The sequence below is a fragment of the Anguilla rostrata genome, chromosome 5 (genome assembly GCF_018555375.3).
Source record: "Anguilla rostrata isolate EN2019 chromosome 5, ASM1855537v3, whole genome shotgun sequence".
Classification (NCBI taxonomy): Eukaryota; Metazoa; Chordata; class Actinopteri; order Anguilliformes; family Anguillidae; genus Anguilla; species Anguilla rostrata.
The window spans coordinates 40,099,068-40,119,177 of record NC_057937.1 but is presented as its reverse complement, the minus strand read 5'-3'; the positions used below and the strand labels follow the sequence as shown (position 1 = coordinate 40,119,177).

The 20,110-nt window shown below is 43.0% G+C and overlaps 1 protein-coding gene across 13 annotated transcripts in view; it reads right to left on the bottom strand.

Moving 5' to 3' along the window:
- Nucleotides 1-20,110, bottom strand: part of LOC135255262 (neuron navigator 2-like) — a 194,369-nt gene that overhangs the window by 100,712 nt on the left and 73,547 nt on the right. For 8 of the 13 annotated variants that reach the window (XM_064336190.1, XM_064336191.1, XM_064336193.1 and 5 more), the window contains exon 1: nt 11,937-12,776. The exons of 2 other annotated variants lie outside the window; for them this stretch is intronic. In XM_064336190.1, the coding sequence (XP_064192260.1) occupies nt 11,937-12,161 (225 nt within the window). In that variant the 5' untranslated portion in view covers nt 12,162-12,776. Of the gene's footprint in view, nt 1-11,936; nt 12,777-20,110 lie in introns of those variants that run through there. 3 more of the 13 variants (XM_064336192.1, XM_064336206.1, XM_064336205.1) reach the window with 2 other exon arrangements.

Here is a 20,110-nt window from a genome sequence, read left to right as displayed (position 1 = left end):
TCTCACCTCTTGAGGAAAAAGCACCCAATTCACTTTTGAAACACTCTGGAGGCTAAGGCAGAGAGAAGGAGACTAATTGGAAATCAGCACACTGTGTATCACAGATACCAGTGCAGTAAGCAGGTGCAGGTTTTTAAATGCCAATGGGGAGATAAACAGTTTCAAATGTGTAATAAGAGTCTGTTGATCAAAGCTAGACAAGAAAACAAGTTTTTATTAAATATATTTGTACTACGCCATTGAAATATGAATATTTGTGTTTTTTTTGCATTCTCCACCTAAGTTTCACTCAGGTGCTGAGGCAGTGCATCGATCAAGTAAAAACTGGGAAAAGGAAAAGCTGACAAAGCAAGGCACTGTGGGTATATGAGACAGCATGTCTGCCAAGAAGGATTCACATGACCGAGCAGTTGAACCTCCATCAAAGGTAACCTTTGATCTCACTTGGCAACATCTGTGCCTCGTGCCGTTTCGCTGAGCTTGCAAATGGACAAATGGACAAATGGACGCTTTTACTGAATGACAGGAAATTATTGTGATTCTTTTTTGCAAAACATTATCTCCAATCCCAGGGGTCCCATGTACAATAAGCCAGATTAGCAATGTCACATCCACACAACCTTTTCAAAAGGACGAAAAGTCGCCAAAAAGAGACCCCTGAAAAGAAGAATTTTTTCCCCATTTGCTTTTGAAAATGGATTAAATAAAAGAACACAAGATATCCAAACAGCGAATAAGTTTCACTTCAGCAGTGGCCATGAGACCTAAGTGAATGCTGGAAAAAATTTAGCGTGGTTTAATTTAGTGAGCTAGCAAAGGAATGCCTTGACCATTTAAGGACATTCATGTACTGTACACACAGTCACTTTTATAGGTGTACCTGCTGAGCATACAAAATTATGCAACACAGAGCTTCTGAGGACACAGTAACAATGCATTCCAGTTCACAGGAAAGCATTTCTTCATGATTTATTACTATAAACATACAGCAACTGGCGCCATGACTATCTGCCCTGCCTGTCCAAGAATTCCAAACGCCCATGAGGGCAGCAGTTTTCTTCTAAAGAAATGCAAGAAGAAAATTCTTGCAAAATTCTTATGAGTTCAGGACTTTTCCTAATTCCTTCCAATGTTGTGTCTCATACTTAATTATTGAATTAAAACAGCCAATTCTGTAACTGGTACAGTAATAGAAGCTCATGACAAATCTTTTGTGACAAATTATTTGCCCAGCAGACAGACAGCATCAGGGTATGCTGCTTTTATTGTTGTGGTGAGAATTCATCATGATGTTTTGACATACATGCTTCATGCAACTTTTATATTATGGCAGCGGTCTACTGGGCACAACTGTCCTGCTGTGCTAAACTGGATTCAAGTGTGCTAATAATAAAGAACAGCTGGGGCTTCCTGAGCAAATAAAAATGCAAAATTGAAGATGTATCCAGAGAGAAAACACACACACACACCCACACATATAATATATATATATAGCTAGGAATGTTTGATGGTGGTATATACAGTACAGGCATTCATTAAACTACAAGCTAAATCACACTCAAACTCAAACTCTCTTGTAATAGACACCACTTCCCCTGGACCTCAGGTTAATCTTTTCCTTTGGAATTAGCACATCAATGCTAAACTTCGGGAGGCAAATCCTTTTTCCTTTCACTTTCTCCTGCTTGGAAATATGGAAATGGGCTTGACTGAACCTCTACAGGGGAATCCAATGACCTCAATGGGTAGTGAAACAATGAGTATTGCAGTGAGAGCAGGGTTTATTTTATGCTAATGAAAGAGGACCCCAGCTTTGTCATGCTGGTCTTTGTATTTCCTGATAGGAGGTCTGCCCTGCAGTCACGCAGGATGCATATCATAGAGGATAAAGCCGGCTCATTCAGTTTGGAAACTAGCACACAACAGGTCAAGAAGACCATGTTGGTGAGAGCCAATTAGAGAATCTCTAAGCTCTAACCCGTTGTGTTCAGCCAGTCTTGCCAGAACATGCAGACTGCTTTCCACTGTTTCAGTGTTAAAGTGGCGTGGGTCATATCAGATCTTTGTAGTCACGTAAAATTAATAGAATATGAGGTTTGTCAAGGTTTGATGTGGGTAATATTAATTTTTTAAAATACACAAAATGTATTTGAAGTAGCATTTCATATTTCAATGTGGTACTGCGTCCTACCAGCTTTTTTATTGACTGAATTAGTGCAGTGTATTTCAGTGATGTAATATCTCTAGTTTTATAAAGAGAAGAGTGTCTAAACAATAACACAAATCACCATAACACACAGGAACAAATCATCGCTCATTTATGAAATGGGTAGGGATGGGAAACGAGAACTGGTTCCCGTTGAGAACCGGTTCCAAATTGTCCTATTAATTGGAATCGTATGCCTCCGAGCTTATCGATTCCACTTATCAATGCCAGCATGTTTTTACGACAGGTGAGCATTGCAAAACAATGACGTAACGCCTTGGGGGAGGCACGCACGCAGGCAGCATGCTGCCTCTCTCAGGTGTTTGTTTTGGGCGGCAGCTGTCACAACAAACTTGATCCGAGCTGAAAAAATGATCCGGGTGACGTACTGACATTCTAAAACAGCTGTTATACCCATCGTGACGTACTTAAAGTTTCATTACAGCATCCGTTGCTATGCGGACACTGCCAGCCTTGATACATTCTGTTGCGATAAAGATTCTAAGACAACTCGGCAATTTCTCTGGATTAACGGGTTATTTTCTAGCCTGAAATGCGATAGTATTACTAAACGGCTACACATGTAACATGCAAGTAGTTGGCTAACTCCCTGGATATGAAGTAAATGTTTTTACCAATAAATAATAATAATAAATGCGATTTTATCCATGGAAATAGCTAAACAAAAAGGCAAAATAAATGTTGTGGTTGTGATTGCCGTAGTAGATGTCAGAAGGAAATGTCACTGACAAAAAAAAAGTTGCAGTGGTTTAGGCTGGAAACGAGCTGTAAGAGCGGGATATGCACAACACTACCTACTGAATGTAGATAATATCGCTGTGAGGATGCTTTCCATAGAGGATTTCAGCTGCATGCTCCCATATTAATGAAAATGCTGTAGCGGTGGCTAGCTATAAGTGCATATCAGCGTATGACGAGCGCTGTGTGCATTGTGTTGATAGAAGCGTACCGCTGGCTAGTGCTAGAAGCTAGCTAACAAATTACCAAAAAGTGCTGGGATGGGGCAACATGTAACAAGTGTCATGAAAAAGGGGGGGATTTAGAGCGAAATATACAGCGTGGTGGTGGTTAGTCTAGGTATAGTCTGAAGAGATGAGTCTTCAGGCCACGGCGGAAGATGGGTAGTGAGGGGGAGGTTCGGAGAGGGACGGGGAGTCCGTTCCACCACTGGGGAGCTAGGGTGGAGAAGCTCTGTGATCCCTTTGGTCGGGTGGGAGGGGTTACAAGGCGCCCTGCTGCTGCAGAGCGAAGTGGTCGAGCAGGGACATAGGATCCAATCATGTCCTGCAAGTAGATGGGGGCTGTCCTGTTGGCTGCAGTGTAGGCAAGGGTCAGGGCTTTGAACCGGATCCTGGCAGCAACCGGTAGCCAGTGGAGTGATCGCAGCAGAGGAGTGACGTGGGAGAATTTGGGAAGGTTGTAGATGAGTCGGGCAGTGGCATTCTGAATCATCTGTAGTGTACACCAAAATGACCGGCTAGTTCTAGACATTGTTGCTTGTATTCAGTTTTTTGAAATATTCAAAACTTTTTGAAATATTGAACTTTTTTTGTGGTCACTCCATAGAGGCTCATTCATGGACGTTTAGTGGAACGTTGAGTGGGACGTTTAGTAGGACGCATGCGCAGGTGGTCACTGACTTACTCAAGGACGTTTAGTAGGACGTACTTCCAACGGTACAAGATTTTTAAGCACAGCTTTATCGCCTAACGTTACTTTAGCTAACCCTAACATGTTCGCATTTCACCTACTTTAGTTAACCTAGTTAGCACGTACGGAGGCTATCCTGCATGCATGAGTAGGAGCTAATGACACACAGCTACAACCACCGATACAGATGTATGGACACACGGACGCTACAACCAACGATACAGATGTATGGACACACGGAGGACAACAAATAACGTTACAGAGGTGAGGACATGCCATAGCTAGCTAGTTAGCTAAGTTTTACTCATGACACTTTTAGGATATGACTAATCCCTGGAACATAATCGCTACTTGCTGATCGGTGCGCCGTGGGTCTGGATGGTTTTGTGCTTCTTCTGAGCTATGCACCCTCATTGAAATGCATTGAGGCTTGAGGACAGTGCCAGTTGGAATTTGAAGCAAGCCCACACAATTCCTTCAGGAATTGTAACCTTTCTAGTTGTTAAATAGTCTTACTTACACCACTATATCACCGAGGTTCAGAAAATGTAAGCCCATGTTTGGTTAATTTTATTATGCAAATTCAGTGAACTGAAGGTTTCTACGACAGCAATCGTGACCACAACATTTATTTTGCCTTTTTGTATAGCTATTTTTGTGGATAAAATTGCATTCATTGTTTTATTTTCTGTTAAAAACATTTAAGTCATATCCACGGAGATAGCCAACTACTTGCACGTTACATGACATGTGTATCCATTTACTAATATGATCGCATTTCAGGCTGGAAAATAAAGTAAGTTGACGCTGAAAACTTGTATGTAGGCCTACTCTTTTTACACCCAGAAAATGTATCAGGCATCGATAAAGGAATTGATAAAGAATCGGATCAATAAGCAGAATCGGTAATGGAATCGGTATCAATAAAATCTTATCAATTCCCATCCCTAGAAATGGGTAACATACCCACTATTCTCACCAGAACGAAATAAGAGCAATAAATAGGTGTTAGACCATATCCAGTAGACTCAGTACAAATGTAATTGGCGTCTGGGTGGCTGACTTAAAATAACATTCACTCATCTGGTGCCACTAGTATCACAGACATACACTTCCAGCTTCTGTAAATACAGGTGTTTGACATTATCATTCTGGCAGCTTTCCAGTGATGGGTCACCAATCAGTGCTCAATTCATTAGCAAACATTGGCTGCATGTCTCCGCTGGCTAGGCCAGGACTAGGTTCACTGTTGAACAGGGGCTCCTGAACAATTATGATTTCCAGAGAAGGCACCTGATGCAGCCAATCAGCAAATTAAAGTCCATTAAGAGTCATTTTAATATTCTGGCCCATGCATGAAATTAGATTCAAAATCCATGGCGACTAAACAGGTTCATGAACGTTGCCAATGAGCTGCTATCTCTAGTAAACACCTGTCCAAGCTCAATCATAACAGAAATACAGATATCAGAACTAAATTATATTTAACCTGTAGAATTCAATTAAATCGCTGTTTTAATATTCCCATAAATATTAAATATTAAAAGAAGAAATTAAAATCTCAGCTAAACCAGTATTTTTTTAGACAAAGTACTTAATCTGAGTACCTTGCCAAAACTCTCCAAATGGAAATTATGATACAAAATTAGAATGAAGCTATATTAATGATTAGCCATTTAATAAACGAAGGCATAAGCTTTCAGTGATCACGATGTGCATTTCTGTAACACTGAAATATGAGCACGTACCATTACAAATAAGCAACTACAAATTTATATTTCATAATAATGAATATCGCAAACTAAATCACTGAAACTGAATTTTTTGACCTCTACTGTGTGTCAACAAGTAAAAGCATTTTTTTTTAAACCTAATTTGTGACAGGCAACTATTAGCTTATATCACATTAAATTTAATATATAATATAATTTAATAATTATGATGCCATTTCATGAAGCAGCAAGCCAAGATAAGAGGTTTGCTATAATTAAATACATTTCTGCTTTAAAAAAAGGTCCTTATTTCCAAAATTCCTATTAAGATAAGACCCTTATCACAATGACAGATGGTCTAATTTATTTTACTGAAAGGGAAATATATTGCTCACAAAGAAGTAAGGTAATGTCCATTAAAACAGCCATCAGTCTGCATTTTCCCATGAATGCTCATAGAATAGAGCTGTACACATAGCAACTTTGGCTAAAAGGGCAGCGACCACAAACCAAGCTAATGAAGGGAGGTTTTCTCTTACTTAAATATAGATTTTCTTCCAGGATGCATCTGGAGAGACTTTTTTGGCTTGGAAAGACAGCTTGAGTATATATTGATTCTATTTGAGGGATTTAACCTTCCCAGTCAACTGCAACCAACTGCTACTCAACTCGTTAAATTCCATAAACTGTGTGTGTATGTGTGTGTGTGTGTTTAGGTTGACTGCTCATTGTCTTTGTTTCACTGTTGTTTACTTACTTCTTTATGGAAGAAGAAAGAGCCATTGGACAATTCTGATAAAACACATGTTCATTACAATGCCAAGTAAACTTTAAAGATCAAAGGTGTCACAAAGAGCAGAGGGAAAATTTTCACTAATATCTTCTTTGTACAGCCATAATCAGACTACTCTCAGAGAACACTAGATTCAATGGGCTTCTTAAGTAATAATGACCCAACCCTGTATGAGCACTGAGCAGAGCACTGATGCATATTGTAAGTAGGAGAGTGCATGCTGTTCCTTGGATATACACAATGTGCCCTTTTAAACAGCATTTCAAACAGAAGTCTTCCCTGGGATCTCCCCAGTGGATCACATCCCATTTTAGCAGACACGATTGATGATCCTGAAGGGTAACAGCTCTGCTGTGTTGAAAAGCTTAGTTCAGGGAAGCCATGTCTGCGTTAAACACCAGGGGGCAGCAGAGACTCCCCGCACAGCCCACCACTTCCCTCAAGTGTGTCAGTGGGACAGGGGTCACAGGGACGCTCCGGTGACATCATACACTTCTCTTTCTCCTGCTGTCAGGGTAAACCAGATGCTAAGGCGCTCACGCATAACTGGCTAGCGCTTGTTAGCACACGCTTCTGTTTCTAACGGGGACACTACCGATAGCGCTGTCTCTAAAGGTGCTCTGAGTCATCTCTGCTGTTTGGGCACAGTGTGCATTTTTCTTAATACAAGCAACATTATTCATGCGTTCAGAAGGCAACACCTTTCTCAGTAGGCAACTTACAGTCCTTCAGTTTGACATTACTCACTAAACCAGTGAACCGCTCTTTAGAAAATGGATGTCTACCGGTCGATTCCAGGGGTGTGTCCAAGCCTGGACTTGGACCCTCTGGCCTGGGCTCCAGAACCCTAACCACTGCCCCACCCAGCCCGACTGCCCCCAGGCATAATGAGTTTTGCACAACACAGACTGTGGTGCTCTGCAAAGTCACACCACAATGCATATGTCCATACTGGTTCTCTGGCAAATGAGGAATGCGCCAAGGTCACCATGGGCAACAGTGACCGCTGGCATGCAAGCAATTGTTGTCTGGGTCTGTAGTTTCTTGGGGAACCTGAGGCATTAGACTGCAGTGCTGATCCTTCAGCTGGAGTCACCAGAGAGCAAAGTGAACCCATCACTTGCATATTAGCCAAGGTTATCCCATTAGGCCTCCACTGGATTGAGCACTAGCAGATGGTGGTGTGCGTAATGTAAACGGAAGGATGCTTTGCTATGCTTCACAAGGTGCAAATGTTCAATACTTCCCATATGTTACTTCCAGAGATGCAGCAGTAAGGGCTGTGAATTAAGGCTATGATTTTTGCATTATGGAATTTTTAGCAAAATGTACAAGGAGGGAAATTAAAATTTATAATCATTATAATATATAATCTTTAGCATTTATACTTCATTAACTTGTATTAACACAATGCATCATTTGCTTTCAATTAATGCAGCTATTATGATAACCCAAATAAGTTTGATGTTCAGCCAAACAGAAGAAACCCATTACCTATTTATTCAGGAAATTGAGGATATACAGTTGTTTTGATATGGTACAGTGACAATACTTTTTTTTTTTAAAGAGGGAGAAAATAACATTTTTAAGCAAAATTCATCATAGTATCAATCTAAGAAGAGATTCAATTGCAATCCTGGTCCAATCATGGAAACTACTGACATTGTAATAGTCTATTTGGAGCTTCACAATATTAATTTTCTTAGCAACAACTCCATCCAGAACAACTGGCAATACTAGCTTACATTTTTTATGCAATTGTAATGGCTGTAAATGACAGAACACTAGACCAGCCAAGCAAGCCATTATGATTTTGTGCATCGACTACTAACAGTCATTGCCCCCACATCTGCTCTTCCTCTGACACACTGATAGGTGCGGTGTGGAAGCTGACAGGCAATTTCTCTGCCTGTTCTCCTTCCCTTCCCCCGGCTCCCTGTGCTTTCTGGGAGGCAGGAAATTATAGGAGACCTGCCTCTGTATCCAGTGGCTGGTTGGGTCAGTAATTGCAGCTGTCGGCCCCCTCTTGACAGCCCCACTCCGCGACATGGGCAGGTGGCATCAAAGTGGGCCGCAGATGGTCTCTCACTAAAGGCGGCCATCTTGTTTTCCCCCGCAAGTCTTTGAACCTGCTGTAGAATGCTCTGCGGGCCTTATTTCCCCGTCATGCTGAAACGTTTTAGCCTGGCTCTGGATCCAGTGGGCGCTGGAACTGAATCACAGAGGCCCCAAAAACCCGGAATTTACTGTCTAAACATGTCAGTGATTACCATGTACTTTAAGGGATTCTTTTTCATTCAAGTAGGTCCAAGATCCTTTAACTGATAATCTTTCTCTAATGTCAGTGTGAACAGTTTTATTCCCAAATAAATTGAGGCCCCCAATGGACCAAAGAACTTTACGTGACAAATTTCAGAGGATACAGAAAAAAGGCTTCTGTAAAAAATAAGAGATAGGCCTATATACTTAAAAATATATATATATATCTCTACCATCATAGACCACATGTTCAAGGAATCAAGACAGAACATAATCTTTAGCTGACAGCCACAAAACGTGCAAATAAAGTGAAGCGGCGTGAAATGTTTCCATATGGTTTACTCCCAAAAGATCCATACAAACCGAATTTTCCTAAGTCTAACTGCAGCATCTGAAAAAAAAGTGCTGCCAATAAATCCACTTTGCTCAGCACCAAAGCTTCGGGGTAAAGCTAATGTGAGCGCATGAGCTGACAAGTCAATTGATTAATTTAAAATAATATCACCCATAGACAGGGTCATCCACATGGCAGGATGCTCTCAAGTTACATGCACATTATTTTAGTGGTTTGAAAACAAATTGAATCTGTTTAATCTTTTTTACTAAAAATGAACTTGTAGGCTACCAGACGCAAGACAAAAAATCGTCTATCATGGAAAATTGAGTCAGGCTGAGTAATGGGGCGCAGGAGTAGATAGCACGTGTATGTCATGGGGATAAGCTAAATTTGCCATACTCAAACCAGACTAATCACCAAAAACAGCAATGACTGACACTGTGCCCTCAGGCACTCAATACCAGGTCTATATCACAAAATCAACGATTCACTTCAGTTCACAGGATTGCACAGCATCATCAACCTGTAAATAATCGATTCAATTTGGATGCCCAGTGGACATATATATTGCATTTGCAAGCGACCCGCGCGGATATGCTGCGACAACATATGAACATATGAACGGCCTCACGACTGTTCTTATAACATCGCAGACACGCGAGTCTTCTGCTTTACGTAGGCTACTTTCACACAGAACAATGGCCACCACGACACCAATGACGAAAATTACAAACAGATATTTATCGCCCGCCAGCTCCCGGTTGTAGCCCTGACACGCCCCCTCGTGAAATCTAAAACATAAACAGTGCGAACAGCCTGACAGCTCCCTGCCAAGGGAAGGCATCCCCAAATCGCACGCTGCGTAAAACCGCAACCTCTCCGTTTTAAAGTGCTATCACAATGACAAGGTCTCTAGCGGGATCTCCGCCTCCCTAGCTAGTTTAAAGCGGATCCCCCGTGATGAACGGAGCAGAAAAATAAAGCACATGATCAGTAGTAGAAAGCTGAGCTACAATCACAACGCCGGCTACCGTACGCGACCATCAGCCTGCATCATCCGGTTTGCAAACTAAATCGCTGTAGGCCTAACGTAATTTTTATCTTTATTTATTTATTTCACGATTAATCATCCAGGTCTCATAGAGCTTAACAATCTCTTTTTCAAGAGAGACCTTGCCAAGAAAGCTGCAATAGACTAGACGTTACAATAAGACATTTAACACAAAAGCAACAACAAGTTCAAAGTGTCGCATCTGGTTACTCCAGAGCAGTCTAAATATGTGGTGCAACTAAGGGTCAAAGCAATTACAATTTTCACTTTCCTCCATGACTTTAACCCTCACTTTAAAACCACTTAGTGACATAAACTACTGTAAGTTCAGCTTTCTGGAGCTGATTCCATGCTGAAGGAGCTGAGTGTTCAACTTTCATATTAAGTCCATAGCTATTTTATTTTCAGCAAACATTTTTTTTTTCTGAAGCAACTGAGAAGTGGCTCCTTTGCTCGAGGGTATGGGTATACCAGCAGTGTCCCATTCATGATTTTGGACCCTCAGGGACTGAAAGGGGTAGGGCTAAATGTTCATAACAATGGTACATATTATGAAAAGCGCAATGGTGTGAACAATGTAGAACTGTCATTCTTTTAAAGGCACCCACTATGCCTCTTTTGGTGTAGGTGTGAGATGGCTTGGAGTTTTCAAACAGCATCTTAGAAAAATGCACATCATCCACATACATCACCACAGGAAATGTTTATACTGGGGATAATTCAGGGTTAAATTCATTTTCTCGAGAAGAAATCCAATATGTCCTGAGAATCTGTTTTGCAAACCTGTTGTCTGTAAATAGATGCACTGCCTCCTTAGCAACAGGCATGCATACACTCACACATTCGTACGCACACACACACCTACACACACGGACACCCACACAGACACACACACAGACACACACACACACACGGCAGAAAACACTAACCACATCAAGCAGAGAAAACATTTCCACACCATCTGCCCACAGCTCTCATTAACACAATAAGCCAGAAAGGGGATAAGACAGAGGCTCCTTTCACTGCCCTGCGTGGACAGTGTAAACACACTGATCCCATGCTGGCAGAAGGCAACATTCCCCCAGCTACAATGACTGCAACTTACTGCCATGTAGGAAAGGGATATGCTTAGAAATGGCCTATTTCTACAAGACACAGACACACACATAAAGAATAATACGTTCCCCCAGAGCTGTCTCTGAGGGTTAATCTCCACTCCATTTATTACCAGCAGTACAGTTACATAACTAGCTCACAGAAAAATGTAATGCATAATGCCTCACACATTTTACCATTTACTCAGTTACCCCCTGAAGTAAAGAGCGGTTTCCACAGAAGAAATGCTGCTTAACCTTCCCATGTTCCAAATCGCTGAATAGCATTTCACACGACGGGCTGCACACGTTGGTCCGCTGTGTGATGTGATGTGCGCGGGCTTAAATGGCATTCGACAGCAGCGCTCGCAGGGAAAACTTTCCTGCAGGGCTCTGGTGTGCTTCCAGCCTCGCGGTGACGGTTGGCGCGAACGCGAAGAAAACCCCACGCAGATTTACCGGTGCTCAGCAGAGAATGCTACCACTAACGCACAATACCACCGACGCGGCATCCCGCGCGACACCCAGCCCGATCTTCCCCGGCGTCCCTCCGTCGGTGCCTGCGCGCTTGCGGACGCGACCGTCTTTTCACAGAGGGGAACCTGACCGCGCGTTAGCAGCATCCGCTGAGCCGTCGCGCAAATGCGCCCGCCTCCTATTCGCCGATGCGTCCGCAGGCTAAAATCGGCCATGTGCGCCTGAGGCTGAAGATCGCGGCGAGCGGAGAGAGGCGGGCGCGTGCGGAACGTTGGGCTCCGGAGCCCTGACGCCGCTGACCGTGACGCCGATCGCCCGCGCGGCGCGGATCTCTACCTGGGCTTCCGCTCCGTTCTCCGCCGGCGGCGCGGTGGTTTTGAGGGGAGCCCCCCCGTCGCCTTCGGCGCTGCTCCTGTGGGGGGGCTTGAGGGAGACCTGGCTGGAGTAGGAGGACTTGCCCACCCCCTGCTTCCAGGCTGTGACCTGCGGGATGGGCGCGGCGCTGTGCACGGGTTTGGGCAGTCCAGACTTCATCTTGGAGGCCACCCGAATGGCCGGCATCTTCCCACGCCGCTTTCTGAGCACGTTCTCGGGGCTGGGAGGAGAAGCAGCGAGCCCGGGCAGAGAGAGAGAGAGGGAAACAGAGAGAGAGAGAGAGAGAGAGAAAGCGAGAGAGAGAGAGAGGGATGTGCTTCTAACAGCGAGGAACACACACACACACAGGCACACGCGCGCACGCTTGCGTGTGCACTGACACAAACTCAGTCTCAGCAGCTACTGTGTGTCCACAGACACATACACACACACGCACACGCAGGCTGAGTAAAGGGTCCAGCTCCTATCAAAACACACAGCTCTCCTCCTCGGGGGCTGTTCTGACAAGCTGCCAAATCGCGTCCTCTCCTTGACGTGAGATTTTTTTTTATCGAAGCTCCGTCCGGCTCCGGGGGGCTGCTGGATTTCGGGGCGTCTCCCGCCCACCTGCTCCCTGTTTCCAAACACGGCTCTCTCCCAGAGGGGCCACGTGGAGCTTCCCGGAGAGATTTCAGTTCTGTCTGCTGGCTGGGAACACAAGCGCCGCTCGCCGGAGGTGGAGGACGAGGACGAGGCGAAGGAAACGGAGGAGGAAGAAAGGAGGAAAGGCGAGGACCGCTGCGGTTTGTGCAGTGCGCTCCCCTGCCTGTGATGTGGGAAAGCTCAGATTAAGATGTCCCCTCTTTTGACGGCATTAGCCAGGCAGCAGATGTGGCTTAGGGGAGTTAATGACTGATGCCCTTGGACGGCAGTCTTAGAGGAGGGCTCTCTCGGCTCGGTCGCCCCCCCCTCGTAACGCAGTCGCAGCACTCCGGGTATGCATTCGGAGATGTCATCCGTGTGGCATGGAAGACGACGCCCACCCCCAGCTGCACAGAGACTAACACTCTGCACACATGTGCTGCATGGGGGGGGAGGGTGTGCTGGAGTCACTCGCTCATGGAGCACTGCAATAACACAGCCTGAGGCTGCAGAGGGCTCGCACACAATGAAGCTGCACTGCACTGATGCAAGATAACTCTGCACTGCACTGACAGAGCTTACAGTGCACTGAATGATGCACAATATCTCTGCACAGCACAGACAGAGCTTACACTGCACTGACGCACAGTATCTCTGCACAGCACTGACAGAACTTACACTGCACTGGTGCACAATAACTCTGCACTGCACAGACAGAGCTTACACTGCACTGGTGCACAATTACTCTGCACTGCACAGACAGAGCTTACACTGCACTGATGCACAATAACTCTGCACAGCACAGACAGAGCTTACACTGCACTGGTGCACAATAACTCTGCACAGCACAGACAGAGCTTACACTGCACTGATGCACGATAACTGCACAGCACTGACAGAGCTTACACTGCACTGATGCACAATAACTCTGCACAGCACAGACAGAGCTTACACTGCACTGGTGCACAATAACTCTGCACTGCACAGACAGAGCTTACACTGCACTGATGCACAATAACTCTGCACAGCACTGACAGAGCTTACACTGCACTGACACACAATATCTCTGCACAGCACTGACAGAACTTACACTGCACTGATGTACAATAACTCTGCACAGCACAAACAGAGCTTACACTGCACTGGTGCACAATAACTCTGCACTGCACAGACAGAGCTTACACTGCACTGACACACAATATCTCTGCACAGCACTGACAGAACTTACACTGCACTGATGTACAATAACTCTGCACAGCACAAACAGAGCTTACACTGCACTGGTGCACAATAACTCTGCACTGCACAGACAGAACTTACATTGCACTGATGCACAATAACTCTGCACAGCACTGACAGAGCTTACACTGCACTGATGCACAATAACTCTGCACAGCACAAACAGAGCTTACACTGCACTGGTGCACAATAACTCTGCACTGCACAGACAGAGCTTACACTGCACTGACGCACAATATCTCTGCACAGCACTGACAGAACTTACACTGCACTGATGTACAATATCTCTGCACAGCACAGACAGAGCTTATGCTGCACTGGTGCACAATAACTCTGCACTGCACAGACAGAGCTTACACTGCACTGATGCACAATAACTCTGCACAGCACTGACAGAACTTACACTGCACTGATGCACAATAGCTCACACCCAGCCATATCGACATATACTAAGGCCGCACAGTACTGTGATATTTATGCTCCACCGAAACAGCCAGACACTACACTGTTCTGATGAGCCGGATTTGGAAGAGTCTCCCAGCACACACCCTCACGTGCAGAAGAGATCCTCTCTTAGTCGTAACAGTGCCAGCTTTCCCTGCCAGCCAGCTTCGAAGATTAGAGTAAGAGCATGCTGTCTGACACCTGAGGGAGATGGAGCCATATCTGTCTATGTATACTGAAAAAGGGAAAAAAATAAGGAGACTTGCAACAGAGAAGGGGCCTCCTTTGGTACAGAGTACTGTACAGAATATCCTCACTAACATGCTTCACCTTTTCATTATGTAGTGTTCCTATATTTATTATATACTTTTAAAATCTGATTAAATTTGAAGTTTTTGAAGATATAGGCTAGGCCAATGCTGTGAATAAATCGTAACCGTGTTTAAGGAGATTTCAAGAGTATTTTAAGTAACCTGATTTAAAATAAGCTAAGTATTATAAGGAATCAGATTTAAACATTCTCCGCGTCAGTGATTATAACAATTATTACAATAAAGTATTGTTTACACGCAGTAAGTAATTTCACATTTAAAATCTTGAGTTTGTCCACGTTGGATCAACTGAGGGTCCCCATTTCCCCATGAACATGAGCATATGCTAATGCTTAATGACAAACGTCCTCGAATTCAGTCCAGTGAATTACTGATATACAGTGAACTACCGCAGAACAGCACAGTAATAGAGGAAGCAGACTGGGTATTAGTTGCGACAGCACATTTTAAAACGCAAGGGTTGTGAAGCCCTGATGGCTGCTTGGGCCTGTGCCTATGCTAAAGACGCCCGTCAGTGTTCGTCAGCATACCAGCAGCTGCTTGTTGCCAAGGGGATGACAGTCTATAGGAATTCCCAGCCTGCAGGAATTGTATGTGAAGTGTTTACTCAGTGTGCTACTGCACATGTTAATGCAGAGGTCCCTGTGCAAACAGAATTTTTCCATGATGTGCACAACCCTCACCACTAACATAAAGCACCATGGGAAGACGTTCATTGTGCCTCACGTTCACTGTGCAGTTAAATGGTGACAAAAATCCATCGCTAATCACAATCTGAGAACAGTGCATATATTTATTATTAAATACATTTATAAAACATATTTATATATTTATATTATATATTCTTATTTACCCATTATATTTATGATATCATAAAGTGGCTCGTTCATTCTCGCAAGATTGGAAACCTGCATCTTCGTAATCACACGCAGTAACACAAAATAAATAGGGCCTACAATAATTACTATTCCGGCCTTGCCGAGCCGTGCCATAGATTCTTGAGTCCTGTAAAGTGTTGACATTATTATCCCGCAAACTGCATATAAAGAACATTTTTAAAGACCAATAACATTCAAAGGCTTCCCGCTGGACCAGAACTGGCAGCTTCCCCAGTCCTGCTGGCACCACCCACCCTTCCACACTGATCGACTTCGCCTCCGGCAGGCGACATCACCATTTCATCGTTTATGTCCCACGTATTACACCCTCGCGCAAGAGTGGGCACTGCAAGCGCTTGGGACCGCCGTCTAATCAGACCACGCCTCAACAATACCTCATTTGTGAAGCAGCGCTCAGAGTCTGGCCAGAGGATATTGAATTTGAACTTGAACCATGAATATCTAATGCGCTCGCCAGGCGAAGACAAAATGTAGCCAGAGGACACGCTCCTTGCTCCTCTGGGTGGAGCGTGCACGGCTGACAGCTTTCTCATTACTTTCCTTATCTGCCCCTTCCCTCTCTCATATCAGACAACATGCTGCGGCAACCAGGAGCAGGCTTCTTTAACACATCAACACATCGTCCCCTTGATTACGTTTTGTGTTATTTTTAGCCAATCAGAATACAGGACTTGGTAATGTACACCGTTCGCCATTTTCAGGGTTAATGCTCTATAGTTCTTCTATGCAGGGCGGTCTGTCTTAATGACCTTGGAATTATACATTTTAATCTATTTCAGATGAACTGAATCTGACTTCATAACAATCAAAGTAGATGGTACTCAGGGTTGGGCTGAGCACAAAGAGCTACCCCCTCAAGCAGAACCTAACACTTTCCTGTCACACTCTGTTGGCGGGCAGTCTCTCTGTGAGGGACTGGTGGCCTCTTTTCTGCTTTTTCCAATGTTAGGGGAAAACGAGACACCCAAACAGATCATCACAGCTGCAGCCAGCAGTGCATTAACACAGCGTGTGTTGGTGTAGTGCCCCTGAAACTCAGTCTGTCCTACTTTCAGAAAGAAAGAAAGAAATATTTCAGGAAGAAAAAGCTTGCCAAAACAAATCAGTGATAAGTACCAATATACCAACAGTACTGCATGTTACTAAATTTAAATAAATTTAAATTAATATGACCCACCAAACAATGAATAAATGCTGCACATTCTACCTACAAAACACACAACAGCACATGAATGAGAATGAATTCCACTGATAGCATTCAAAAAGAAAAAAATAATGTTGGTATTTAAAATTCTATAATTTGACATGTGGCATTTGTCAGTGGTGAGCATGAGGGAATGCCTTCTTCTGTGGAATTCCCCAGTCAAATCAATACCCTTAATCAAACTGAGGACGGAATTGCGTGGACATTCCACGTCTTGTTAGCTCGTATTAATATGAATGATTAAATGACATTAAATCCTAAATAGTTGTTCTGTTGAACCATGTCAGAGTTATCTCTTCACGTTGCATGATTGTCAAGGTCTGAGACTGGGTTAAGGGATTCCAGGGCATGTAACATACAATGAAAACATGTAAAATGATAAATGATCTAAAGTCTGTTCTGAACCTAGATTATTCACAGCGTTTGATTTTCAAAGGAATTAAAGTCACATATAAAGGTGCATTGTACAATCTGAGATACTTGTGTGTATATTTATATCTACATATAAGTAATATGTGGGCATGATATATGAGCATAAACATAACATTACTGTTACTGGTATTAAAAGTATATCTAACATAGAATTATATAAGGTTTGAAAGTATTTGTAGATGATAATTTAATATGTTGTCTACACTGATAAAAGTAATTGACAAATGGAGCTGAGCAGTAATCCTGTGTATATTTAATATGCAACAATAAAATTAATTTGAAAGGGGCAGACGTTGTTAGATAAACATACATATTACTGGTGTACTGTTTGTATTATCACTGTTATTATACACACAGGAATTATATATGGATGTTTGAGAAGTCATTGTACATTATGAAAATTTAGTAACTGTTCTATTACATGTAGTATATTAAAAAACTACATATAAGACTTATAAACTGGGGGAGGGCTGCAGGTCAGCAGAAGGGGACACTAAAGTTTTGTAATATGAAGAAATGAACTCCTTTGACTAGGGAGTGATGTGTGTCAAGATATTAGGATGCATCCATCTGTTACCAGTCCTCCACTGAAGAACAAGGGAAGGATTGTGATGTTCTGGGATTGTAATTACTGTACAAAGTAAAACTGTTCAAAGCTTGTTCATTAGACCCGACATGTCAGACTTAGACGCTTTAATTCAAAATCTTAACATGAAATACAGTAACAGTTTGATTTACAGTCGCTAGGGCAATGCACGCTATTATTTAGGAAAATACGAAAGACATGAAAATGCTATTCCTGTTTTAAGAAAAGGGTTTCTTTTTTGAAACAGTTTTTTTATGAGTACATAATATTCATCGGTCTATCAATATAGCGGGTGTAAAACTGATCAAAGCTGTAGGGTGGTTTACAATAAAGAACACCATTCAAAAGTGAATAGTAGGTATTGCAAGTTGCCTATCAGTCAGCATTCACTGTACCATACCATCAGTAATACCAACTTCCACCCTACCAAGTATATTATTGGGACTTCAATTATGAACTGACCAGGGAATATAGTTTATGATTACTTGCCTTAACATTGCAAGGCATAGTTTCACTGGGAGACTGTGCAATACATAGCTTCATTGGGAAATACTGACTCAAGTAGACTGACTCAAGTCTCGAGTAGTGTGGTCCTTTGTGACTGTGTGCAATTCTTCTCCATTGGTATAATGCAGTTAGTATGCATGTACAGCAACAGCTTAAATATGAAAACCCTGGCTCTGTAGTAAACGTCAACATTTATTTGCAACTGTATCACATTTAGGTGAGAAGTGAGCATGCCGTAGTTGTACCGTGACTCTGGTTCCATGCACAGCTCGGCCTCCAGATGGCTGCTGGCCTGCGTGGCTGCGGACTGCTCAAATCTCCCTGACGTTTCGCTTTGCACCAAAAATCCCCTTCTGCAAACGATTACTTAAGGGCTCACGACGCCCGTGTGTCAGAGCCAGTCTGGAGGCAAGCGGTGACCCCCCCACTCTCCATCAGCAAAGCAGCCGGGCCACCTGTGCATGCCTAAATCCCTCCAGCAGAAGGTGAGACTCACGGGGACACACACAGTCACAGTCCTCACCCGGGAGATCAGAGCAGGAGGCTAGGTAGACTGCCAATCAATCCCTCAGCACTTTCCTGGAACCTGAGCAGAATGAGCCCTCTCCAGTAGTGAAAGCACGATCAGATTAGATTAGAAGTCACCTTCAGCTGAGCAGGCAAGAGCAATTTCAACAGATCAAACTGCGATTCCCCACCTGTAAATATTTATTTGGTTGTATACTTACGCTTTACATTTGATGCAACATTAGATTACAGAACCGATCATAATAGACATGATTACAGGGTTTGGTGCAATCGTATTCAATTCAGTTTATTCTATTCAAATTAAATTTAATTCCATAACGAAAATGATGCCCATAATGTCCTATTAGGTCTTTCAATTCAGAAATTGATTGAATTGGGAGAAAAATTACGATTACACAAACTGCGTATACACAGTAAATCTCAAAAACAAAATGCAAAGACGGAGGTTGAACTTCATAAAAGGTAGCAAGCGCACAAAATATGTGCCCAAAATCAAATACAAAAACTAAATTGGACAGAATCAAGGACAAACACTCACGCATCAAATTCAATAATTTTGCTTCCCTGAATATGAATTTGACTTGATCCATGGAGACAGTTTCCACTTAGTGTGTTTAAACAAATGGAAAATCAGTTTCACAGTGCAGGAGACTATTCATATAATAAACTGTGCTGTGATGTCAGATGAAGCCTCTTGGAAGTGGAGGGCATCTGGAGACTAACTGAAGGAAAAATATTAGCCTACCTCTTGAACAGCACAGAAGCCATTCTTTATTCTAAGGGCTTTAATCTAAGTAGCCAACTGATCTGGAGCTTCAGTCGCCTCACTTCATGATAGGAGAACAAATCTATTTGGGAGCTATGGGCACCCTACGCATGGGGTAAAATGCTACAGTAGAAATAATGTTGCGTTCCATGGTTAATGACTATTTACAAACATACACACAGTGGGCTGATAAGGATAATGGCAAAATTAAATGTTGATATGGTCATTAAAACAGAAGAGCTGAAGATTTAATTTTAATGAGGCAACAAAGACATATAAAAATATAGAATTGCGATATACTGAATTTACAATGCCCAAGACTACAGCAAGACTGTTAGCAATATACACTGGATCTTGGACAGCATGTTCCATTGTACGCATGACAAGGCAGGTTTTATGTGCTTAGGCACCACATAGGCTATATGAAAAAATGGTGTCCAGGAAAACTCGATTTTAACACTTTGAGTATAATTCCAACAGAAAAGCAGAACTTTGATGTCCTCTGTACCAAACTAAACACTGTGACATGTATTAATTGTTGGACTACAAACACGGACTTGCAAAGCATAATTAAACG